Here is a 14,851-nt window from a genome sequence, read left to right as displayed (position 1 = left end):
CCTGTCAGGGAAGCAGTGAAGTAGCAGCTAAAATCCACCACATGGGCAAGGTATATCCACCAGCATGACTGGCAGGAGCTAACGTCTCTCAGATCCAGTCTCCTCACGCTGCAAAACTGTTATTATAATGTGTAAGTCTTGGTCTTGGAACAAAATAATACCATCCAGTGCATTGCTCTTCAATGGTCACTGACACCTCTTGTACAGTAGCTTTTATTTAAAGTCTTCTTCCAGAACATTTCTGATGGAGTTCCCCATTGCAGCAGAGGGTATTGCCTGGCTAGAAAAAGAGAAAAACTAAAAAGTGTTTTGAAATGAAAAGTGAAAAACTGGGGAGATCTGTAAACCTGCTCACAGTCATAAGGCTCAGGAGAAGAAAGCAGTACAGTTTTCCATGGTGGGGAAGCTGAGACAGTCTGTTGTAGTTAAAGGGAGGGAGCGACAGTCCATTTAAGATATAGTGTGCTAAGTATGTGGCATATAAAATATCTATAGAGTTGTACAATTCCATACTATTGGCTCAAGAAGGATAAAATAATATCTTTAAACTGAACATCTAGGCCACTGTAGAAATTCTAATTTTAAATTGTTTCAGGGGACAGGTATGTTTTCTCTTAACCATAGAGAGCTGTTTTCAAACCTTTGCTGTAATAATTCATTACTGAAGATGATAACACTCTAGGATATATGAAAAAAAAAAGTAAATATGAAAATCATCTTGTGTTCAAATGGATCTACATATACATCAGTTCTGATCATATATTGCCAGCTTCTATATAGGCGTATCATTATACTGTGTTTTTTTAATTTTTCATCATTAAAGAAGCCTATATATGCTGGTGAAAGAATTCTGGAAGGAGAATTCCAATGTTACCACATTGAAAAGGAGAGATGTACTAGCTACTTAAGTGTTCCCTTATTGCAAGTAGACAATGTTAACCTCATTAAACAACAGAAAAAAGAGGATTCTTGCTTTTGTTAATGGGTTTTCATCTGTTAATGAATTACAGTATCTTTCACTTTTTAGAATGCTTTTGACTGAAGATCTCAGACTGTCAAAGGGTACAAATTTTCCAAATCTAGTACTACACAGCATTAAAGTGTGGAAGATTTTGTGTGTTTACAGCTATTCTCTTCCCTTTAGTGCTACAACATTTATTACAATTACAAACATTTTCTTTAGGAATTTGTTTAAGATATTTTGTGTTCCAAGGTTAAAGGAACTGATAAGAAGGATCTGATGTAACTCTTGATAATCTGAGATCCTTAAGAAACAGTCTTGGCTATGTTTAGGGGAGTTCCTATTGAAATCTTACTGGAAACTTCCACATCTATCTTATTCTGATTTTATATGATTAGATTGTCATGAATTAAAATTTATCTTTCCATCTGTTTCCCAGGAGTTCTTTAAGGCTTCATAATAGAAACCATAAATGCTCTGTGTAGAAATTAAAGATAAATTTCCAAAAAAAAAAAAAAAAGTAGGTTTTAATTGGAGAATAAAAATCTGTAAATATAAAGCTGAAGAAAAGAAATCTGTAACAAATAATGATCAAAAATTGTGTTGTTTGAATTCAGATTTCCCTTTTTTTTCTACTTTCTGAAACTGGTAAAATCATTATATTTCAATAGGTAGGTTGTGATCTGAACTAATGATCAGATTTCTGTGTGACAACTCGGAATTTATCCTGTCATATATATCAGAATCTGACCCCAAGAGTCTAATAAAATTCAGTAAAACAATGAAATTGACATCAGTAAAAAGTGGAAAAAAATATTATCTACTGTAATTCCTATAAATGAGCAATATCTTACTGTGCTATTACTCATTGTGCTCCTAGTTGAAGATAGTATATTCTCATGGTTGTACTGTTAAATTGAAAAAACAGTGTTAATCCAAAATTCAAGACCTCTGAGAGGGAATAAATCTGTTAGAATCATTCCTAAGCATGTCATTATTATTCACATTTTTTGTCTTTGCAGTTTGCTATTCCACAAGACACTCCTGAACTTGCTGCTTTTTTGTATAATTCCACAATTTCTCATTACATCAGGAGAAGGGATGTTGCAGTGGCAGAACCTCACAGGAAAAACTCTGCAAAAATATTGGTGAGCTGTCTAAAAACTATAAACTGAGACTGTGCATGCAGTGTATCAAGGTGGCTGTTGATTTGATTGCAATTTATTTACAAACTTTTAAATATTTTTCTAAGTAATTTTAACCCCTCAATTTAAAATGCTGTTTATTACATATCACCATTCCCCAGGTTAGAGAATTTGACAGATTTTTACGTCAGAGATCATGCATGCCAAATTCCTGGCTGTTTGACTCCAGGCTGTTTGCAGACAAACCTCTGTGGTCATGCACACTTATCACAGGGAATTTAATCACTGATTTAGAGAATGAGGCTCTCATCCACAAAATAAATTTCAAGTTCTTATTTCTGAAAACTAGGTCTCTTCTTAACTTGACTCCTAGCATTCTGGCTCTTTCTTAAGGAGTAGCTCACGCTTTAACATTTTCATGTAGAATAACAGTTCTGACAGACAAATAGTTTGCAGGATATTTGTTCCCCCCAGTAAGTACTTATATACACATGGGAAAGTGAGACTCTCTCTCTCCCTTTACAGTACCACAAGCAAGGCAAATGGGACAGGTCACTGCATTTTTAAAAATCCAGACAATGCTGGAGCAAGAGGAATGATTTCTCTCCCAGCTAAATAGCTTTAATTAGTCAGTATTTAGACTTAGCTGTATTTTGAGAAGTTGTTTTTTCCCATTCCTCTATTCAAAGTCCCATCCTTAGCATACTTCAGCATCGTAGGTATCAGCTCCCCTTGCCTAGAGGCAGCATTCAAACTTGGTGACCTTGAGGTCAGTCGAAGGATTCATGCAGTCAGTGCTTTCCATCTATTTTTATGAATCGCAGGCAGAGTTTCTTTCATGTTTTCCAGTCTCTTATTAAGCTGTTTACTGCAAGCTCATGTTTGAATTCCTTGACATGACTAGAATTTTGGTAGGAAGAAAAGAACCTCACAGACCTAAGTCTTCTGGAGTAATAGAATAATTAGAGTGCTTCTGAAAGTTAATTTGGCAATTTTTGTAACAGGAAGAAGATAGAATCTGAAAGTAATGAATACCATAATGTTGTTAAGAACAAAATCACAGATGAACTCATTTTAAACAGTAATAACTCTTGATTCCTATGTCATTCTTTCATCAACCCAATACCCTGGAAAGAATCTGATTCCATTGGGGCTGAAGGAAAAATGCCTGGGCTCTCAAAGACTTGCCAGTCAATATCACAGAACACATAATCTATTCTTCAATAATACCTTAATTATCTGTTATCTTTCTTAGTGATTAGGCCCATAGGCTGCAAACATAAAAATTACTGAAGCAACTGGAAGTGGTTAACAAAGTTCTGAAGTATGAACTGTGCCTGCAACTTAAAATATGAAGCAGAGAATTTTCAGCCGCTTGATGTAGACAGATCAAATATATTTAGCTGAGACCTTAATAATGTGAAATTGGCACTTTGATGAGCAGTCTTCTACTACAATATGCTTTTGATCAGCACAAATTAGGATAGGATTGGGTATAGTGCTTACCACTGGATATATAATAGGACTTTTTCAGATGAGCATAGAAAAGCAATGTTATTAGTTCAGTTAGAAGGTGTCCCAGTTCTGTGTGCCTTCAACATTATGTGCTACAGATGCAAAAAATTTTTTTTTATTTGACACCGTAGAAGTATACATGAAAAATGAATGCTGCTCTAGGAAAAGGCTGATTGGCCAAAGATAATTATTTGTTAAAATTTGTATTTTTCTTCAGAAGAAGTTCTGTTATTTTCATCAAAGCATTTTCACAGAGAGACAAAATGTTCCGAGAACCTCTTACTCTATTCATACTGTTTATTAAACATTTGGTTTCTCTTCTATTAGTTCTAATGTTACATTGTTCTGAAAATCACTACAGGCTAAATGCATTACTTAAAAAAACAGAAATATGTATTCAGGTCTTGAAATGTCAGCCAAAAGTAGACTTTTTGCATACTAATGATTTATTTTGTTAGTATGTGATTTTGGCCACTATATTAATGAAAACAGCTCTTCTTCATCCTGCAACATAAATAAATCTGGTTGGAGGATATTTAAGGCCAAAGAAACAGATACTTTAAATTATTCATTTTAAAAAAAAAGTTTATAGCTGCAAGTTCCAGAGTTTACAGTTTCATTTTCAGGCAGATATAGAAAACAGCAATTAAGCATACAGCTTCTGCTTATCCTGCAATAAGATAGAGATTTGTGGGAAAACTGTCTATAAAGATAGAGGATTCCTTAGGGGTGTTTTCAGATCGGTTCCATACATCATCATCTCATTTCCTGAAATATGGGCACTGGTAGTGCATTCTCACTCTCACTAGGGAATATACTTACTTGTGAAAACTTAGCTTTGCATTTGAGGTCACAAGGCCTTCTGTCATGGGAGGGATTCTCTGCTTTGTTATAAAAATAGGAATCAATTAAAACCTCAGCCTTCCTCCTGAATTAAACAAAAACTTTTCAGATAAAACCCATTTGTATATATAAAATTTTTTTTTTTGTACACACATTTAAACATTTTTCTTTGAGATCCTTCTCCCATTCTATGCACTAAACAACCACATAATTTCTGTGGTTACCCCACAAGACTCTGCTCATTCCCTTCAGTGGCTTCCAGTCAGCTTTTAACCTTTTTTGTAACATTTTTCTGGCAGACTTTAAGAGTATATAGTTTTGAGTTGCATTGCTTGGCTTTTGCTTTCCAACCTGTATATGAGCCAGAATCACTGCTCATCAGGAATGTTTCATGGACAATAAGTTTGAAGTAAAGCAACTAATGAATCTCAGCAAATGTTCTGGCTGCTATAATGTAAATATCAGTGGGAAAATCAGGAGAGTTAGAAAAGATTTAGGAACATAAATAAACACTTTTCCATGCATAAGGGCAGAAAAAAAAGTGTTGAAATCATAAAATTACTGATAGGTGAAGACAAAGCACATGATTCAAAAGATTGGTAAATACCTAGACATCTTAAGAGTTCTTTGGAGCAGATATTATTGAAAATTTTTACTTTTATCTTCATTATTACAGATAGGTGGTTGTACCCATTGGTGACACAAAAAGGATCTCCCCTTTGGTTTATAGTTCTCACAATGACTCATGGGGTACCTCATGTATATTACATGAAATTAATGATTTCAGACTGCTTAGCTCTTTAAGGGAAAGTTGATTTGGTTTTACTTACTTATGATTTTATACATTTTCAAAGCATGAGTATGACTTCCCTTTGTTTTGTGCACAGAACTGTACAAACGTGAAGTGTGTCCTAATTTCATGCACTGTGGGACAACTGGAAAGAGGAAAGAGTGCCGCGCTAAAAATCAGGTCCCGGCTCTGGGCACAAACATTCCTGGAGGTAATACACACAAAGCTCTCTGTCTATACACAAAGACCCCTGTATATTTTATTTGACCAGATATTTAAAAATATAAAATATTAAATTAAATGGGTCAAATGCAAATGCTTTTTGCTACCATTTTCTTTGAAGGTGACATCTCACTGGTTCCTGTCCAGGTTGTATGCATGCTGCTTACTTTTCTTTTTTTCCCTAGCACTCCCTCTCAAATTTATGTCCTAAATCCTACCTGGAAATTCCAAGGTTATTTTTAAACATCTTTCCTGGACTGGCCCAAATCAATAATCTCTTAGGTCACCATGATGTGCTCTGTATTCATAACGTCTTTCCCAATGGAAGTTTTTTCTTGGAGCCAAACAGCATACACTATGTCCATCTTAAAAATTCATTGTTATTCATTCTCTGTTAATCTAGGGAAGAGTAATATGTATCAAACTCATATGATATACAACACTCACACAGTGACAATCTGTGTCTTGCTACTAAAGGGAAGGGACATTGCAGACCATGGAAAAAGTGTGGAAAAAGGGCATTTTCTGGTTCAAATACAAAAACATGACAGCTTGAATGTCTCTCTGTCCTTCTAAATCTGAGAACTGGGATGGACATCTTCTGGTGCAAGCTTTTGCAAAGGTCTCACAAAATTTTGCATGGAAAATGCCAGTATGCAAGCATCTCTGCAGTGATAGGAAAAATGCATCTGTTGGAAAATAGGATGGGAATTTTATTCCAGTTTTTTCTAATTCCGCTAAGAGACTGACAGTCCCACACTGGCTAGTCCTTGTTAAGTTCAGGTAAGCACTTAACTGCACTAGTTCACTGCTCCTAACACATAGAGACAAGCAGAGATGCAGAGATATTATCTTTGACTGGAACAATGTGTGACAATTTTGAGCACTGCAGTGTGCAAGCAATAACACAGTGAGCGTTCATAATTTTGTTACCAAGGAAAAGATAAAGCTTAGCTCCTTTAGCTAGCTACCTTATTGGGAACTGAACCCAACCTATTCCCAATCCAGTCAAGTCTTTCTCTTCATCATTCTGCTGGTGAAATCTAATTAACTCCATAAGGGGCAAAAACAAGGTCTTGTGAAAAAACAAACTCATAAATGAGACCTTGTGCACGGATCCTTAGATGCCAATTTTCTAGGCTATTTACAGCTATTTCAGTGGGAATTAGCCTCATAAAGATTTTTCTAAGTCCAGTTTAGTATATAACAAGAAATAACTGTAAGAGATTAAAGCTAAACAATTGTAATGAGAAACAGAGAGTTTTCTCTGAGTTTTTGGCTGTGACAGAAGATGTGTAACAGTTGGATCAAGCTAGCTACAGAAGACATGAAATCTCCTTTTCTTAATGATTCCTACTAAAACCAGAATCTTTTTCTTGGATGTAACCTTCGTTAGCTTGACTTTGGTTCAGAACAAGGATAACTGCATGAAATTCAGTAGCACATTTAAAACAGGAGCAGTGGGACCCACCATGTAATTTTAGTAATCTGAAAGTTAGATGCCAAAAGTGGTTGCCTGACTGTAGACAGTGACAAGACAGAAAGGTATCTTCAGAACATGCATCATCCAGCTGATTTGAAATGTCTTTTCTGCTCTCCTTCTGATATGTATGGGGGAGAAGGGTCAGAGCTGGGCCTTGGGATATGGGTGTGTGCAAACACACCAGGCAGTGCCAGCACTGCAGTCCCTTTAGCTTCTCCTTGCTCCTTAGTAAATCCTGCTTGCTATGCCTGCACCTCCCTTCACTCAGTGAGCTCCAGGCAGAGGTGGAACCTTACACCAGCCTGTGGGCAGGGGTAAGGATGAGCCATCCTGTACACTCCCTGGGTGCAGAGACCTCATGGGAAACACTCCTACAAGAACATCATCTGCTTACTCCACTGGCCTTACATACCTTTGGTATCAAACAAGGCTTTTATGGGCCATGATTTTACCTTTTCTCTGCAAACATTTCTGTTTCCTTTGAATAGTAACTTGCAAGTCTTATAAAGACTCAGAAAACTTCACTTAAAGCAACAGGATTTTTTCCTAAGTAGGAAAAGGTAGTCCCCAGAGAATTGTTGTATCCTCCCATTTATGTCTAAATAGCTGCTGGAATAACATGATCCCTGCTTCACGTGCAAGCTGAGAGAGAGACAGTAAATAGTGTCCTAGGGTCTGGTTGCCTTCCTCCCACTCACCTCAAAACAGTTCCCATTTTCACAGCCCCTTTTAAAATTAACAGTCATACAGCCATCACCATAAAAGACTGTAGAGCACAGTTTCCTAAAAAGGACACAATCTGCTCCTAGTAAGTCTGCAAACTTGTAGTTCCTGAAGTTATTCCAGAAGTAAACTGAAGTATATTTAAAAAACAACTGTTGTTACTTAGGCTGAAATCTGCAAATTCAAACTGAGGATTAAAATGCAGTCAAAATAATCAGGATGTGGTGATTGTGAACCAGGAAGGTTTTGTGAAGAAGCTTAGGGGAAAGTCTCTACAGCAACATCCCAACCTCTTTTGCACATGCAATTAATGTACAAAATTTTCATATGCCAAAGAAAGCAGGATAATGGTGACATACAACATTCCTGAACTGTGTTATAATCTAAATGAAGACATGATGATCTGCAGAAGAAATTGTTTGTGCTCATTAAAGCCAAGAACACACTGTCATGATGTATTTTCTTCTTATAGATATGTTAATGCAAACCTGAGAAGGATTTTATTGAAAATGATTGATTTATGCTAGGATGAAATAATTCATGTTTTTCATCAAAGTTATACGGATCAGCCTGTATATTTTGTTGCCACAAAATATCTGTCATGTATTGAGTGACTCCTTCCTCTTCCACTTAGTTTAACTGACAACAGCTGACCCCTTGTCTCTTGACAGTTGTAATCTGTCACCTTAAAACTCAAACTCCCATAACAAATAACAGTTAAATGACGTGCAATGATTAGACATGTTTGAGTAAATAAAGCAGCCCAAATTTCCCAACCGGCCAGCAAAGATAGAGACAGACATTGTGCAAAGGGCAAGAAGAATCACAGATTTTCTGGATTAACTTCAAAGCCTGGCTGTAAATATGAACCCTCTAGTAAAGCTGACTTTTGGATTCAGACTTGCTGATCAAGCAAATAATAGCCTGATTCGTGCAAAAGAGAAACAACCTTACATGGTTATGTTACGTTGTGTTCTGATGGGGCTCCATTATGTCCCCATTTGTCTAATCATGATATTTCTGAGTCATCAGAGGGAGACCTGAGGGGATCTAGCCCAGCGTTCTTTGAACTCTGGTGGGTATCTTTTAATATAAGACTTGGGAGTTGTCTAGTAAAACATCTGTTTGGAAAATGAATTTCTAAGGGATGAATCTGTACCATCTGTCTGATTTTTGACATCCTTCAGGCTCCAAGCGCTTTGGAACTTTTATAACACTGTGGGATTTGGAACTCAGCTCATTTTTAGCTATTATTTCAGCCTGTACTGAAAATTCCTCACAATGATACAAATCTCTTTCTGGGAGAGCTTGGGGAGGCAGTTATGTAGAAAGACCACAGAGGGTGTGTGAAGTTCCCAAGAGGTTTGAAGTTTATTTTATCTTCTTTTAATGTTATTGAATATAATTGTATTGTTTCTCTCTTGACTTTTAGACAGTTCTAGATATGTGAATTTGGCTCTCCTAACTGCATGAACTTTAATAGCTAGAAGGGAGGAAAATCTAGTTTATATCAGAAAAAGTTGAAAAGCAAGAGAAACACAGCAGCCACACTGCAGTAGGGTGCTCTTAGTACCCAAAGTCATGTTTTGGCTTCTCTCTTAAATATTGATTATTTCAGTGTGCACTGATCCTGTTTCTTTTAAGTGCCTAAAAATGGAAATATATGCTTGACAAAATAAAGGTGGTGTGTGCTGCAACAGCTGTACCTTAAGTGCCTGGCCTCAGACTGGTATCCAAAACCTGGAACTAAATACCTAGGCTCCCTATTCAGCACATGGAGACAATGAGGTACCTCAGACAAATTGACTTGCTCTAATCATCGGGGTGGTGGATGAGGGCTATCCCTTATCAGGGGGATAGGCACCCAAATCAGGATTAAGTGGGAATATGCCCACCCTCTCAGAACGCAGAATCCAAAGACTACTTGGGAGATACCTGTGGAACTAGTTGAAAGACTTAAGGAGGACTTTTTTTATTCAATATTCAGTGTGAGAAGCTAGAGCTGGCAGTCTAGTGATTAGAGAATTCGTGACTAGAAGACTCAAAATTAATTTCTCTTCAGCTTGAGAGGCCTGCTTTAAAAAATGATGGGGTTCCCTTCTGCTGAAGTTGCACTTTTGCAGGAACATAAAAAGAAATTGAGACATCTGGAAAGGTATAGAAAATAAGGAAAAGCCTGATATAATGCCTTGTTATTTTGGACCATCAGCTACAAGTCCTTCCAGTCCTCTCATCCGCCTTTGCCTTCATTGCCTGGACCTGGAGCTGTCGTCGCTGTTAGAGTGAATGCTCTAATTGTATTTCCTTGATGAGAAATCTTGTTGGGAATCTCCATATTTTATTACTGGTGAACTCAGAGATTCTTTAGTGTGATAGAAGTTCTTTAGCCCAGGCAATGTTTGTGGGACAAGGATTCAGTTTAGTGCACAAAGGCCATTGGAGGCAGAATGCACACAGCCTGTGCAGTGGGGCCACACAGACTGTGCAGCACACGTTGTTAGCAGAGACTTGGAACTCAGAACAGAACTGAATTGGTGAAGGTGGTCTGAGAGATCTAACTCTTGTATGACCCTTTATTCAATCACTTCTCTTCCTCTCATCTTTACTATGGGAGCAATTATTCCACCTATAAGTGGGATATGACCCCAAGGAACAATAATTCTATCCTCAGTATCCCCCAGCACAGAACCTATTTCTGTGCCCAGTGGAAAACATCTCAGTCAAAGGAAGATTGCTTAGTGTTTTCAAAGAATAATTCTGCCGCCAACCTAAATTCCCTGTCCATGGATGGAAGTGGGGAAGCAGAGAAGTTAGTGAGAGAGACATCTTGTTCCCTCATTCATTGACATATATAAACCATATATGGGAGTTTAAGTAGATTGTTTTAATTCAGACTGAGAATTAAAAGCCAAAACTTTGATGAACTGCCCTTCGAGCTGTATAAAAACAAAAGGAGGAAGTCGTCAACAAAATTTGCCTTTACGTCAAACAACTGTTGTTATTTGAAAAAACAAAATAAGTAAGAAATAAAATTGTGTGTGGCCAAAAATACTATATTATACTAGATTTCATTGTTTATGTGGAATGAAGGCTACAAAGAAAGAGATATTTGCATGGGGCTGAACTAACGAGGTTTTTTGGGTGTGGGCTGGTTTTTTTTCAATCATTGTTATTTAAAATATTTTAATTGTTAACAAGAGCAGAACATGAGACTTTTACTAGTTGTGCTAAAGTATAGGTAATGTTAGGTTTATGAAGAAATAAGCATCTTAAATAAATAACCATTATAATCTGTATACCAAAGTCTTCTGGAATCACAAGAAAATATCTGTCTCTATTATAATTTAACATAATCTGTTTAAATGAATATAAAAGATATAATATGTGAAGTGTAAAAAGTTAATGATAGAGAGGAGGATGTGTTGATTTTCAGAATTTTGTCTTTGGTCACAGGTACATTTGTGTGGGCATACCCTCTTGTTTCAAATAGCACAAATACTTTTTGACCATGTGCAGAGTCATATACACATTTTTAAACAGATTAATACAAGAACAAGTAGTTATATGACCTCTACTCTCAGCATTTATGTAAGCTACTCTATTGGCAGTAGTTCAGGTTTTAGGAGGTATCAGTCAAAGAAAGCAAGCTAATGAATTCCCAAGGCATATATTTAAAAGCTATTGCTTACTCCTTTAAGTGTGCCAGATTCCAGCAGACACAAAGGGAAACAAGTTTTAATCAAGTATGGCCAATATTGTTATAACAGCACTGAACTCCATATGCAGTAGACATAAATTCTTGGGGGGAAGATTCCACCACAGCATGCAACCTGCCATAGAGAAAGTGTGTGTCCTTCTGTTAGGGGTGCTTCACTGGACTACATCTAACCAGAAAAAAAATTCTGTGAAGTTGAACAATTCTCCATAGAGGAAATGGAACAGAATCATTCTGGGGAGTCTCTCCAGAAGCTGAACTCTTCAAACCCGCAGAACAGTAATGATCTGTCAGACTTTAAGCTGCTAAAGGTTTTGTTCCTTCTTCCCTCAGTCCAGCTCCCTGTGAGCCAGATTTGTCCCTGCATTTCAGTCTACTCTCTGACCAGGATGACCACATGCCTTAAAGATACTTTGGGGGGAATTCGGGTCTGTACTTGAGCTTCCTGCAGAAAGCACCAGCATTCCACTGGAATCTGGAAAACTGTCCTTCGATTTGTCGAAGATTTTCCAGCACTTCTCATGTAATTTCTGTCCCAATTGTACTTAGGGAAACACTAAACCGAATATTTATTGGGAACATTTTCCTTCATTTCTGGCTGCTTTTTTGTCTCACAACTTTTAAGAAAACAAAGGCTTCAGTTCAAAAATCTATTTGTAAAACAAAAGTATGCAGGGAGAGAGAAGCCTTAATAGATACACCAGCAGGATCTACCACCCAGGCAACACAGGGGATGGCTGTGCCTTGCCTGCTTCCCAGATTATTGCAAACTACTGTCTCGGCTACGTGTACAAGAGCAGGCTCTGCTTGTTCTAACACAAGGGGAACCTCAAAAGGTCAGTGTACTAGGGCTGGGCTCCCTACTGTTGGTCATTAGACACAGACACAAATACCAAATTCTTTCTTCCCCTTCCTCTGAGCCATAAGTCCTCAGCTTGAATTTCAAACCACAGGTCCTGCTGCTTCCAGTAAACACTGAATATTTAAACATATGCTATTTAAAAAATGATATGGTAAAGAAACGCTGTTTCTTACAATTGGCTTGAGAATTATAAACAAGGCTGTAGGAGAGACAGCTGCCTGTATCTCCAAGGTGTTGGTATAAGTAAGAATCCTGTTTGCAACTGATGTTGACCACAGTCATTGTTTGGAAGCCCTTTGCACAAATGCATAAGTCTTTAAATGCAGGAAAATGCTCTTTAGTCTGTTATATTCTTCATTCCTGTATTCCAGCATTTCCAGGAGCCTAATCAAGGGTTGAGCCGAGTTGATAGCTGTGGTCACAACCCAAGCTTATTAACCCCAGCCAAGCATTAATCCACAGGAAGTACCTTACTCTGATGTTCTTATTGGGATATAAGCTGAAAATTAAATAAGCCATGTCTAGTAGGTGAAAGGATTTATTTTTCCACGAATGCTATGTTTCGTTTATATGAAGTTTCAAGAGAGTTAATGCCTTTACTGTACCTTAGCCAATCAGGCTGAATATCTAATGCCTTCTTCTTTAATAATATAACATATCCTGCTCTCCCCATTACAGATTACATTTATAAACCATAAAAATCATATCCAGAATCCTGCTTAATATCCGTTGCTTAGAATTGAGGCTTTATTCGCACTTTTTTCTGAATGCAAATTGTTGCACAACCACAGAAACATGCTGGAACTTTGTGTGAGAAGTCTAGTGCTGAAGAATAAGAGATGAAAAATGGCCTGAGTCTGAAAACAGAAAATAATTAATGTGATAAGGAAAAATTATTTTTCTAAATATCATCTCATAAATGTTCAGCGTCATGAAAGTGTATAAAACTATTTATTTACAAAGTCTATTTTTTTATTTCAAACAATGTTGATAGAAAAAGTAGTTCCCTTTCATTAGATGCCATCTGTGTTAAAGAGCTGATTTGACTATCCCTATGTAGTCATTTAAGATGGTTTTTTTCATGTTACTCTTTCCTAGTTTAAGCCCCGAGGAGAGGTTGAATATTCTGATAGTAACCATTCAGCTGCTCTCAATATTTTAAAAGAACAAAATTATGGCATAGCCAAATGAGTTCCAGAAGGCAATAAATGTGCTGGCTTTATATCACCAGTAAACACTCACATATTTGCAGAGAAAAGTAGTTTTTAAAAAGAAGACAGAATGGACAAGGCAAATACCAGACCCTGGACCTCAGGAGAGCAGCCTGCAGCCTTTTCAGGGATCTACTTGGAAGAACTCTGTGGGAGATGATCCTGGAAAAAAAAGAGGAGTCCAGAAGAACTAGTGATTCTCCAGGATCACCATCACCTCCTTTAACTCATGAACTGTCCATCCTGACATGGTAAAAATCAAACATAAAAAGGTGATGATTGGCTAAAGGTTTGACTCAGTCTTGGAGGTCTTTTCCAATCTTTATGATTCTGTGAAACATAAAGGAGGTGCAAGAAGAGTCAGTTAACCCGGTGCAGGGGCTGGATAAGGAATATAGATGCAGTGTCTGAGCATGCAGGGACAGAGTTAAGAAGGTAAATGCCCACCAGGAACTGAGCCTAGCAAGGGGCTTAAAGGGCATTAGGGAGGCTTCTATATTAAAGGCCAAAAGAAGACTAGGGAAAATATGGGTCTTCTGCTGAATAGGATATGGAAAAGGCTGAGTTACTTAATGCCTCCATTGCTTTGGTCTTTACTGGTAAAATCTGCATACGGTAATTTGAGGCCTCTGCAATCAGAGAGGAAACCTGTAGCCATCAACATTTACCTTCAATGGAGGAATATAAAGTCAGGGGGACATTTAAACAAATTGGACATACAAAATTCCAAGAAACCTGATGGAAGACACCTACAAGTGCTGAAGGAGGTATCATGGCAATGTGAGACCTCTCTCAATTATCTTTGAAAAATCATAGTGATGGGGGAAGTTCCTGAGGACTGGAAGAAAGCAAATGTCACATATATCTTCAAGAAGGAGGATTCAGAGGACTATAGGCCAGTCAGCTTCCAGCCTTGGGAAGGGGATGGAGAAAAAAGCCCTGGAAGCCATTTGCAGACATCTGAAGGACAAAAAGGTGATTGGGAGTTGTCAGTGTGGATTTACGAAAGGGCAATCATGCTTGACAAACCTGATAGTCTTCAATCAGAAAAATGAGGTTCATCTTGGTGAACAAGGCAAGAGAAGTCACTGGGTTTTATCTTGAATTTAGCAAGGTTTTTGACACTGTCAAAATGAATGAAGAGAGGTGGATTCAAAACTGACTGAGCTTCAAGCGTTTGATCAGCAGCATGAAGTCCAGCTGTCAGTCTGTCAATAGTGGTATACCCCAGGGATCAATACTGGGGCCAATACTGTTTAACATCTTTAATGACTTGGATAATGGGACGGAGTACACTTTCAGCAAGTTTGGAGATGATAGAAAAGTGCAAAGAGTCTTTGATACAGCAGTTGTTTGTACTGCCCTTCAGAGGAACCTTGAG

General features: G+C 37.5%; 1 protein-coding gene across 4 annotated transcripts in view; it reads left to right on the top strand.

Annotated features, from left to right (window-relative positions):
* Positions 1–14,851, top strand: part of ITGA8 (integrin subunit alpha 8) — a 361,437-nt gene that overhangs the window by 79,482 nt on the left and 267,104 nt on the right. For all 4 annotated transcript variants that reach the window (XR_007907024.1, XM_051802544.1, XM_051802543.1 and 1 more), the window contains exons 26-27: positions 1,984–2,109; positions 5,352–5,465. Coding sequence is in view for 3 of the 4 variants with exons in the window: in XM_051802544.1 (XP_051658504.1) it covers positions 1,984–2,109; positions 5,352–5,465 (240 nt within the window). In the remaining variant the exon portion in view is untranslated. The remainder of the gene's footprint in view (positions 1–1,983; positions 2,110–5,351; positions 5,466–14,851) is intronic.

The sequence above is a fragment of the Manacus candei genome, unplaced genomic scaffold (genome assembly GCF_025592945.1).
Source record: "Manacus candei isolate 608988 ecotype Guabito, Panama unplaced genomic scaffold, ASM2559294v1 h1tg000056l, whole genome shotgun sequence".
Taxonomy (NCBI): domain Eukaryota; kingdom Metazoa; phylum Chordata; class Aves; order Passeriformes; family Pipridae; genus Manacus; species Manacus candei.
This window is presented reverse-complemented; position numbering and strand designations above follow the sequence as displayed.